The sequence below is a fragment of the Taudactylus pleione genome, unplaced genomic scaffold, assembly GCF_031769625.1.
Source record: "Taudactylus pleione unplaced genomic scaffold, aTauple2 ptg000089l, whole genome shotgun sequence".
Lineage (NCBI taxonomy): Eukaryota > Metazoa > Chordata > Amphibia > Anura > Myobatrachidae > Taudactylus > Taudactylus pleione.
Genome location: NW_028284491.1, coordinates 7,744,082 through 7,756,091, shown reverse-complemented (window position 1 = coordinate 7,756,091; position 12,010 = coordinate 7,744,082). Strand labels below are relative to the sequence as shown.

Sequence of the window (12,010 nt, the reverse complement as noted above, 5' to 3'; positions counted from 1 at the left end):
CACGCTTGGCACTGCTCCTTTGTTGATGCACGTGCAACCACAGTGCACACAATTCACAAACACAGAAAATAATTCCTCCACCATTCTGTCAGTGGTGACAGTATCATATGCAGTGACAGTAGTCATGTCAGAAATTGACAATGTTAGCACGTCCTTCAGTCCGGACCAGATGTCCAAACCGGCCCTTGACTTATGACACAGGCGCACGCTTGGCGCTGCTGCTGTGTTGATGCACTTGCGGATACTGCGCATACATTTCGCACACAAACACAGAAAAAAAAGAATTGTTTCTTTTTTGTGGAGTGCACTTTGGGGGTTACACCACCCTTTAACAGACGAGCCAGCCGGCCCTTTACTTATGACACAGGCGCATGCTTGGCTCTACTTTGTTGATGCACGTGCAGCCACAGTGCACACAATTCACAAACACAGAAAATATTTTTTTATTTTGTTTGGAGTGCACTTTGGGGGTTACTCCACCCTTTAACAGACGAGCCAGCTGGCCCTTTACTTATGACACAGGCGCACGCTTGGCGCTGCTTTTTTGATGCACGTGCGGCCACAGTGCACACAATTCACAAGCACAGAAAATAATTTTTTATTTTGTTTGGAGTGCACTTTGGGGGTTACAGCACCCTTTAACGGTCAAGGCAGCCGGCCCTTTACTTATGACACAGGCGCACGCTTGGCGTTACTTTGTTGATGCACGTGCGGCTACTGTGAACACAATTCACAAACACAGAAAAATATATATTTTTTGTTTGGAGTGCACTTTGGGGGAGCACCCCTGATGCACAGATCACCCCCTGGACAACACTACAGGACCCCTCTAGGACTACAGCCTTTATGGGACACTGCACAACACAGTCCAGCCAGCCCCTATAGACTTTGGAGTGGACACAGCCCCTATGGACAACTGACTGCACAACACAGCCCAGCCAGCCCCTATGGACAACAGCAGCACAACACAGCCCAGCCAGCCCTAGCTCCCACCCTCCCTCTTTGCTGTCCACAGCCGGAGTGAGAAATGGCGCAGACACGGGGACCTTTTATAGAATCCAAAACCCGCGAGATCCGGAAGGCGGGATGATGACGTTTTGCCTCGATTTCAGTTCCAAGTCAGGCGGGAAAAGTCGAGCCTGACTCAGATACGAATCTGATCGGGGGGGCTGAGGGAGGTTCGTATTTCAGAAATCTGAACCCGCTCATCCCTAACTCTAAGCATTATACTTTATAATGAACAAATTCTTTACCTGGTGCAATAGATACATCTGAAAACTGTCATAATTGATAACCCATACGCACAACTCTGCTTACCCTTGTGGGGATGTGATTGAATTGCATACAACTCAGCATTGCCCATAGTTGCGCACTCTTGGCTCGGCAGACATGTCACACTCTTGGCTCCGCAGACATGTCACAACCGTTTTTGGGGCCCATCACAGCCTGCCATATGCAGTGAAAGTGGCTCCAGCGTCTCAGTACACGCGGCCATTCTGTGTGACCATAGGGCTACATAGAAGTCCGATTATTGAAGGATCTGCGACCGATGCTGCACGTTCGTACACAAAAGCTTGAATATACATAGCCGCAGGTGGGCATCTCATTCTCAATACAATTTCTCAGCATCTGCGACATTAGTATATTTACGCACAGCAGATGTGTACGGGATCGCAGCCGCCATGGCATTAGCACACATTTCTGATTCAGGCCCACTGTGCGGAAATACAAAAGATATATCTGCAATACCAACTTGCATTAAACTCTGCTTTGGCCCCTACATGCGCCCTGGTACTCCATCCTACAAGCAATGATCCAGAGCATGAAAATACCTTAACAATACACAACCTTTATGATCATAAGCAATGAACAAAATAGTAACTAAAAGACCCCAATAAGATGACAGGATAAGACTAAGCAGACTGTGAGATTGCTTGTCCCATTTTCAAATTGTATTTTACTATGAGTCATTTATTATTAATAGATCCGAATACTTGAATAAGGCCCTCATTCAGACACACTCGCGAGCGGCTGTCCGCTCGCAAGTGGGTCGAGGGAGCTCCGTCGTGCGCATGCGCGAGACCCGACGAGCGAAGGACTTTCCTTCGCTCGGAGTGTCTCATCAAAGGGGGCGTGCTGTCGATGGTGACTGACAGCACGCCCCCTTTGGTGGGCATGCCTGCCAGACGTAGGCGTTCCCAAGGGAACGCCTACCGTCTGAAGCTGGCCCCACTGACATCACTAGTGATGTCAGTGGGAGTGATTTTGGCTCTGATAGAGCCAAAATCACTCCTGGCCTTGCGGTTGAAAAACCCAACCGCAGGCTTTTGCTCACAGTTTCGATGGCCACGATGGTCAAGACCATCGCGACCATCATCCTGCACGCTCGTATATGCTGTGGGTGGTGACCCACAGCTATACGAGCGTCCAGGAGGACGCTCCATATTAATGGAGGTGGGCCCTGATTCAGAGCGAGCGCTCTGGTCAGAGCGTCCGGCTCTGAATCAGGGCCTAAGTTTGAGGAAAGATAAGCACCATGCTTAGTGATGGAATATTGCTAGCTCATTAGGGGTTAAAGGAAAGGAGGGGGCGTAGCTAGAAATGTGTCCATCAAAATTGCAGCCTATGGCAGTATTAAGGGGCAAGGCACCTACTATTCATTATAAATAGTCTGGAAGAGGAGCAATCTTCCTCTTTTCCAGTTTTGAAAACCCGTCTAAGCTGTTTTGTATTTAATTCTTGAAATGTTGTTGGATTGTGCAATTTTCAATTTTCTTCTTACAGGTGGAGGTGCAGCCTGGCGGGAAGCAGCGCTCCTGGGCGGCCTATTATAGCGTAAGAGTGCCTGGGTACCATTTGCCTTTTGATAGCGGCGAGTGGTCATTTACCTTAGGGGGGGACTGGGCCATCATCTTAGGGAGGGGCCAATGCTATGCCAATTAAGGGTGAATGGTCCTACCTCAGGCCAGTTTGTGCTGGGCGGGGTTCCGCCTTTTTATTTATTTAGTCACATATAATTGCCGGGCTGTGGCCTTGGAGCACTGCTTTTTACTGCCACCATCTTTCTAATTACAAAGTGATCAATACATTTCGGCTGTGTCCTCTTTTAATTCCACATAGGTGTCCGTGTGGTTATTTTTAGTTAGTACTTAAGTGCGTGATTTAGCATAATGTAAGATTCAAAGAATGGGTGACTTACTGTGGACTAATAATAATGTGCTTTATTGCTGAGTAAAGTATAGCATGCTTCCTATATGGGTATTTTACCAGCATTACCAATACAGTGTGTCAGTATAAAGTCTAAACCCAACCCCAAAAAACATAATATGTATGAGTGCCTATTTTCTGCTTTACATGCAGTATGTGGCAATTAAAGTGTGTGGTAACCGTATGAGCAATGGGCTGATAATTCAGGATTGTTGTGGCTTATCCTGCACCTGCACTTTTTCATTTTTCTCAAATTGCTCATCATGATCATAAATGAAAAGTTTTCTCCATATTTTTTTAATAAATGGTGCTGACTGCAGTTCTAACACGTAGCGTTTTTCAGTAATTAAATTATGCAGGAAAGTTTAAAATGTTATAGTTTCATTGTTGAATTTGCGGAATTTTGAAACTGTTTCTTGTAGTTTTGCCACCTCTGTGTCTCCGAAAATGTGAAAGAAAAATGTGCTTAAAGTACAGTACATGCAGCCTGTTATGTTCTGGGTTGCTTGTGGACCCGGGGTGGTAGCAGGAGCGATCACAGAAGCAGATTTGAAAATAAAACTAGGATTTTTAATAAGTGCTTGAGTAGACATATAATGTGGCAGTAAATAAAAGTCCAGGAAAATATAAATGTGCACAAGAGTTCTGTGGTGGGAGCAAAAGGGTTAATGTCCAGGTAGAAACAATTAGAGCAGTCCAGGTGTGCAGGTAGTGAAACTGAAAATAATCAAGCCAGGTTTGCAGATAGTGAACTGAAGCGCAGGATGTCAGCAGGCTCAGGCACTCAGGTATGGGCAAGGGTGATGGAGGTAGCGGGGTAGTCCAGTGGGAACTAGGAGCTGACAGGAAGACTGGCAGACAGCGAATTCACAGGAACAGGAAAGCACAGAAAACTCCCTCTCAGCTAGGCTGAGATACACGTTGCACTGGCAAAGAAGGAAGGCACTGACCCTTCCTAAATACCCCATGCCGTGCTGTTACTGGCCGGAGGGAACATGTGACTCACCAGGATTGGCCAGCCTCATCACATGGCCAGAAGGCAAGATGGCGGCGCCCATGCCAAACGGAACGGAGACGCCGCCAGGCCTCACCAGCGCAGAGTGACAACAGGGCCGCACAACAACGCGCGCAGCCAAAGCCCCCCGCCAGACACCAGCTCCGCCACCAGACAGCCCCCGCCACAATGACCTCACAGGTAACACCCGCCTAGCGCCATGCTGAAATACCCTGGCCGTGACACAGCCATTACACTGAGCAGATATAGGACGCGTATTGAATGTGATACATTCCGACATTTACCGCATACATAGCGGCATTAATAATGCCGCTATGCATGTACAATTGCTATTAAAATCTCAACAAACAGCTCTTTCGAAATGAGCTTTCATTCTACGAAGTGAGGACTTCCGGGTTTAAGGCAATATCGGCCATCTGAGTAAATCTAAGCTTACTCAGAACGGCCATCTCCTGTCCGCTCGCAAGGCTAGTAAATCTGTGACTGGCCTCCAGCACTTCCATAAAATGGTGCCGATACCCGCCCACCGTTTTCTGAAAATGCAAGCAGTGCCGCCCCCTTCACGCCCCCAATTGCCCGCAGCCTGTCTATTAGGCTGCGGCCAAGGGAACAAGGTGTACAATGATGAGGGATATGTTCTGCACATGTACATTAACGGGTCATGTATATGCGCAGTCCTCCCGCCATCAGAGAAGTACACAAACCATCGGGTTTATATACATCTATGAATCAGGCCCATTATCCAGAAATCCATATACAGCGAGAAGATGGAAGTCATCTGCTCAATCATCTTCTAAAATAGGTACAATCCTATCAGTGTGAAATGTCAGAGGCAAAAGGACTGACAACACCAACTGAAATGAGCAGGGTGAGATGATCTCTTACCAAATAACGGGCCTGGTTCTGAGTTGTACACTTTGCTGATATTTACGGAGTGAGCTATTATCTGTAAACTGTGCATGCGTCTAAGTCACATGGAGCGTGCGTCAAGGTACATTACCGTAGTCACTCGCAGCGACTATTTCCTCGCAGTGTGACTGACAGGCAAGGAGCATTTGGGGGAGGCAACGAGGAGGGTCAGCAAAGAACGCAGGCGTGTTGTGACCAATTTGGGGGCGTCACATCCTGCATCTGCGATCCCGTACACAGGACCAATGCAGTGTCTTTGTACGCATATGCTTGGATTTGCAAAGCTGCAGTTGGACGTCTCAATACATTCCTCTGCATCTACGACTTTTGCATATTTTCGCATAGCAGCTAAATATACAGGTACAGCAGCGCCAGCATTAGCTGACTCAGGCCCAATAGACAGTACAGACAGACAATGGGGGCGGCTTTATATGTGACATCTATTAAAAGACCCAATGTTTCAGTAGCTATGTCTCATCTTTGTAGATATGTGAGTAAACATTGTCAAATGGATTGGAATGATTGAAATGCCATTAAGAGAGTGATGCAGTATCTTAAACACATGCAGGACTTGAACCTGATATTGGGGATAATTCAGAGATGATGGTTTATGTATATCTCCAATGTTTGTCGTTTTGTGCATGCACAGGGTCTGTACTGTGCACATGCAGATCTGTGTCTGCAATGACCATCACAGCATGATTGTTTGGGAGCGGGGAAGGGGCAGCAACAGCCAGCATCCCAGAAAACGGGGGCCCACAGTTCATGAGCGGCTGCGATATTGTACGCAAATGCGTATGTCATCATAAACATTGTTATGTACTAAGGGCTTTCTAGACTTTTTGCTCATGTACAGTAGCAAAGCATCATATAATTGTGCACCTCTAATACTTTTCCAAATTTACCTTAAAACTTCCTTGGAACTGGAGGTGGTGCTGATGTAACATAAACCACACAACCACAGTAACAATGTTTTACCCAATAAAAGGACAAAGAAATTAGCTCCTAAAAATAAGTTTATGTAAGATGTGTAGTAAAACATCATAGAGTTATACCTGACAAAATAGAAAACTTAAAATAGCATAGTAATCCAACACGTGTCATAATTTATGATGAAATTTGATGACGAGATCATGATTTTGTGTTTTTTATTGTTCCTCATAGCTTCCACTAAAATTTAATAGGTGGGAAAATAGCAAACAGCATAAATGTTTTTATATTTTAATTTAGAAGGTGTGTAGCTTTTGGTTTCTGTGAAAGATGGGACTCTGAAATGCAATGCCAGCAGTTTAGGCTAATAAAAATACAATGATAGGGTATTTTTTTGTATTCTAGAACCCTGCCAAACCCACTTAACTATATATAAAAGGAGACAGTGACTGCATTTCAGAAGGACTCTCTTGAGCTTGTACTGCAATCCGCCGTCTCAATATTTAGTGAAGCTATGTCTCAGCAATGCTCTCGCAGTAGCTCCAGCTACAGAAATTTTAGCTCTGCTTCTATGCCAAGGAACGTGAGCAGGCACAGTGTGAGCTCTTCTCGAAGAAATGTTAGTGGTGGCTCTTGTTTCCAGCCACACTACAGCAGCAGAAGTGCCTATAATGTTGGCTCTGGAGGAACACGGAAGATTTCAGTTGGAAGTTATCATCCTGGAATGAGTGGACATGGGGCTGGTGCCTTAGGTGGCTTTGGTTCTGGTATGGGAGCTGGTTTGGGATCTGGCTATGGCTTAAGGGGAGCTGGTTTTAATGGTGCTGGTTTTGGTGGCTCTAGCTTTGGTGGAGCTGGCTTTGGTGGTGCTGGCTTTGGTTCTGGTGCAGGACACTGTGGCATTACAAATGTGACTGTCAACCAACACCTGCTGGCACCACTCAACTTGGAGTTTGACCCAAATATCCAAAAAGTACGGAAAGAAGAGAAAGAACAGATCAAAACGCTAAACAACAAATTTGCCTCTTTTATTGACAAGGTATGCTAAATACTGCAAATAGGAGATTAACTAAGCCTTGGAGAGTGATAAAGTGGAGAGAGAAAAAGTACCAACCAACCAGCTCTTAACTGTAATTTTTCAAACACAACCTGCAAACTGACAATTAGGAGCTGATGGGTTGGTACTTTATCATTAGGCACTTTATTACTCTCCAATGTTTAGTACATCCATGTCAAATACTGCTTATCCACTTAGGATGAAATACATTTTCATCAATGTCAACAATGATACAGAAATGATATATAAAACCAAAATATAAATGGTATTGTTTAACATACTGTACATGACAGATGTCGATAAAGCTATTAAATAATGACAACTTTGATTTTTATACTGTATGTTATTGCATTATTTTAACCTCCTTTGATTATCTATTATATTGCATGACTCACTATATGTATATATTGTATTCTATGACCCACTATAAGCAATACATGAACATTATGACAATGTTTTGAAAAAAAAAAAACTACTTCTGTTATATAGGTGCGGTTCTTAGAGCAGCAGAATAAGATGCTGGAGACCAAGTGGTCTTTCCTGCAAGAGCAAAAAACTGTGAAGAGCAACATGGAACCGCTTTTCGATTCCTACATAAATAATCTCAGGAGACAGTTGGAATGTTTGGGAAGTGAGAGGAGCCGTCTAGAAGGAGAGAAGAAGAACATGGAGGATTTAGTGGAAGACTACAAGAAAAAGTATGATGACTCCTCACAGTTTCATAAATGTTAGATCACCAGAATACATATTTCACAATGACTTGTATCATCTTATATTAAAAGGTATGAAGATGAACTCAACAAGCGTACAGCTGCAGAAAATGAATTTGTATTACTAAAGAAGGTAATGGATGTACATGATTTAAATAGCAGAGAACTAGTGGACTGGGATAACCTACACTTGTGTTTTTATTGCAGGATGTAGATGCCGCTTTCATGAGCAAGACTGATTTGCAGTCCAAGGTCGAGTCACTGACTGATGAGATTAACTTCTCAAGAACTATGTTTGACATGGTAATGACCAGGGCAGAAATCTAAATCAAATTTGGTATATTGTTCTATGGTTACTATGTTATGGTTTATATGTTAAAAATATCAGGTTTCCCTTGACCTACAGTAGAAATAGATAATGGTAAGGATAATCTATAACACAGAAATATTTTCCCTATGGGTTTCCCACAAATACTGTAGATATTTCTTTTTTAATTCTCATTGATACTAAATTCTGAATTAAATTTTACAGGAGATAAATCAGCTTCAGTCTCAGATCTCTGACACCTCAGTTATCGTGTCTATGGATAACAGCCGAGACTTGGACATGGACAGCATCATTGCAGAGGTCAAAGCTCAGTATGAGGAGATTGCAAAGAGCAGTAGAGCTGAGGCAGAAACCTGGTATCAATCAAAAGTAAGTGTACAGTGGACAAACTGACCATAACAGCCTGTTAGAGAGAACATACAGTACACCTGGCAGGATACTGCACTGGCTTTAGCGGTACATCTTTCCTAGCCCAGTGTGTAGCATCTGTTGATGGATAAATTCATGATGTATGTCTTTGTTCCCTGCAGTATGAAGAGCTGCAGGTCACTGCGGGAAGGCATGGGGATGATCTGCGCACTACTAAGAATGAGATTGCTGATCTCAACAGACTTGTTCAAAGGCTCAAAGGAGAGGTTGAAAATGCAAAAGCTCAGGTAATTCTCGTTTATAGCCTATATTTATAGGGAACATGAACACAGCAATGTGCACAGCAAAATGGACACATTTATATTCAGATTGTCTCGATGGCCTTCAGAGTTCAAGATGTGGAGGTTCCCCTTAATCTTTCAGTACCTCATATCACTACATGTTCTCTTTGATCTCTAGTACTAATGGCAACCAGAGTCCATCTACAATCCTATTGTAAGGGAGACGTTTGCAGGTTACACCCATATTTTGGAAGATTAATGCTGTAAAATGAGTCATTGTGCTGTAACTGAAAATTACCCACTATTTGTCTCTAGTGTATAATGTCCTAGCACATCAGAATCACCCCTCACGCTAGCTGTCACTTTTACAGTGCTTTGTAAAATGTACTCTAAACTTTGCAAGGAATGGCTTGTGCAAATTTCCTGTGCCTCCACCAATGTTACCATCTCACTCCGGAACCCTTCCCACCTGGTGGAAATCTAAATATGCAAATCGAGGTGCATAATGTCACCAATCATTTTGCACCGTGGTGCGACTGTTTGACACATGGTAAATGTATTCCTTTGCATTTGACCTCAATAGAGGTGGCTTGTCAACAAAAAGATCTAAATTTGTAAACAAGAGTGCACTTGGTATAACTTCATTTTTGGTGCATATGTATTTGAAGACGTTAATATTTATCGAAGAAGTTAATATCACATTTTCAAGAAGGAAACACTTTGATACTGTGATATCAGGCACATATTCCCCCTAAAAGCATCCATACTGCTAAACATTGTATTTGAAGACCCCATAGCAAAAGTTTGTAAGGGCCTCTATGTACTACCCAATGGTGAAAAATTTATATAACACATGTAACTTTGACAAGGAAGATGGCCGCCCCCTAAGCTCTAGGCCCAATAGCAGCTGCACCCCTTGTGCCAATGGTATAGACAAAATGGGGCATTGAGAGCTAATATATGAGCACTTTAACAATCCTGAGACATAAATGGCTTCAGGGTACAAAGCTATGCAATCCAATCAAAATCCCTTCTAGCTATATCATTGTTGCATTTCTACATTTTTTCATTTATTAATCCATTGAAGGATGATAAATGATTATAAAATATGAAAAGCATGTGACTCCTACTCAATATTAATGATGTCATATTGTACATGTATTAATACAGCAGCTTTATGTTTATATAAATACTTCTGGTGTTCAGCATTGCAAAGCATTATAAATAACAGGAGCATACGTAATTCTACCTTTGCAAATTTCTGCAAAAGTAAAATGAGCAGAGAAATACAGATGTGGGATGGGTGTGTCCAAACTCAACTGCTGAATTGCAGCATTTGTGGCTACATGCAAAAGCAGCCATTATTTAATTTGCATGCAAATAAAATAAATGTATTTGCACCCCTTGCTTTGTAACATGGTTTGTTCAAGATAAAAAAAAAAAATTCAAGTAACATTTTAACTATGGTCCCATCTCAGAATCAGGGCCTTGATCTGCAAGGCTCCCTAAACTTAAGAATTTAAATTCTCAAAATGTTTGACAAGTCACATCTATTTTACACATTTGCACCAGGATTTAATTGCAATTCAATATACAGTATAAATGTAGCCTATAGACTATTATTGCACATATATATATTTGCAGAGCACATGAAACACGTCCCAAAGAGAACATATAAAGTTACTTCTTGTTCATAGAAGATGCAGTTATACTTTTATTTATATGTAAAATGGGGAAGCAAATGCATGAATTTTACATGTACGCTTATTATGCTCCATTAGAGAGCCAAACTAGAATCTGCCATAACAGAAGCTGAGGAACGCGGAGAGATAGCTGTTAAGGATGCAAAAAACAAACTGGAGGATCTGGAGGAAGCTCTCCAGAAAGCCAAGCAGGACATGGCTCGTCAACTGCGAGACTACCAGGAACTGATGAGTGTCAAAATGGCTCTGGATCTTGAAATCGCCACATACAGGAAACTCCTGGAAGGGGAGGAGAGCAGGTAAACATATCCACACTACTTTATATATTATGATCATTTGACAACATCTTAAAATATGACGATCATTCTAGAACTCATTTGATTGTTGTTTGGACATGTCTGGAAAACTGATATTGTTTTGAAAGTGTTGCTCAGTTAGTAAAAGTTTGCTAAATTATAAATACCTTAGATTAAATAACAATTCCACTATAATGTATTTGTCTATTTTTAGGATATCTGGAGAATGTGGAGGTGCCGTAAAGATCTGTGAGTACTCTTATGTGTATGCCACTAATGCACATTACTGCTGCTAATATATGAACTCTAATACTTCTGTGATTCCTTTTCATACAGCTGTTGTCACATCTACTGTGGGAGGATCCTTGGGAACAGGAGGTGGCTTCTACCACGACAGTGGGATGAGCTCTAGCGGTGGCAGCGGAGGTGCCAGTGGCAGTGGAGGTGCCAGTGGCAGCGGAGGTGTGAGTGGTAGCCGTTTTAGTGGCGGCTTTAGCTCCAGCAGCGGCCATGCCAACAGAGGTTACAGCTCTGGGCCAGGATACACATCAGGAAGCAGCTCAAGTATGACCAGTACAACCAGAAACACCTCCTCAAGCTCAAGGAAAATGTAATCTTGTGCTGTATTCATCCAAAATTATTGAATGTATTGAATAGAATATTTCTAATTTACTGACTTCTATAGCATATGGCACTATCGTTCTGCTTTATCTTAATCACAACATGGCAGGAGTGAATGAAATATCAGCCAGTGAATGTAATCACCCCTAATGGCACAAACATAGACACAAATTACACTGAGAAATGCAGATTGCTAAACACAGAGTGTGATTGCCGTGGCTGCATTTAATATTTGCAGATTATTTAGCATTTACCATGTCTCACTCTTTATTCAATAAATGAGTTTGTGTGAGTCTAACTTTGTCAATGTTTGTTAAAAGTAATTGACGAAGTATAATTAACATCAAACAAAAGTGTTCACAAGTCCTGGATTTAAGTAGAAATGCAGCAACAATTCCAATTACATATTGAGATTTCATCAAAATTGTTTTTTTTGTTGTTATTGTTGCTGCACTTTCTGAAAATGTATTTACTTCTTCTGATAAATCTACAGTAGTATAATCATATGTAAATATTATATTACACTATACTAACGCACAAAATATCAGTAATTGGTAAGATGGAAAGTAATATTGTCATTTTCC

At 42.3% G+C, this 12,010-nt stretch overlaps 1 protein-coding gene across 1 annotated transcript; it reads left to right on the top strand.

Moving 5' to 3' along the window:
* The first annotated feature begins 6,575 nt into the window (after positions 1-6,575).
* Positions 6,576-11,807, top strand: LOC148527333 (keratin, type II cytoskeletal cochleal-like). Its single transcript, XM_088469261.1, has 9 exons — positions 6,576-7,100; positions 7,608-7,816; positions 7,901-7,961; positions 8,036-8,131; positions 8,361-8,525; positions 8,687-8,812; positions 10,588-10,808; positions 11,020-11,054; positions 11,142-11,807. Exons 1-9 carry the CDS (start codon positions 6,576-6,578, stop codon positions 11,417-11,419), a joined length of 1,716 nt encoding a protein of 571 aa, XP_088325387.1. The 3' UTR covers positions 11,420-11,807.
* The last annotated feature ends 203 nt before the right edge of the window (positions 11,808-12,010 follow it).

What these genes read in the sequence shown, in the direction of transcription:
- LOC148527333 (XM_088469261.1), top strand. Translation starts at nt 6,576, where the DNA reads ATGTCTCAGCAATGCTCTCGCAGTAGCTCCAGCTACAGAAATTTTAGC. An exon ending in AAACCTGGTATCAATCAAAA is followed by an intron (nt 8,526 to 8,686) that starts GTAAGTGTACAG and finishes TGTTCCCTGCAG; the next exon opens with TATGAAGAGCTGCAGGTCAC. An exon ending in TGGAGGTGCCGTAAAGATCT is followed by an intron (nt 11,055 to 11,141) that starts GTGAGTACTCTT and finishes CTTTTCATACAG; the next exon opens with CTGTTGTCACATCTACTGTG.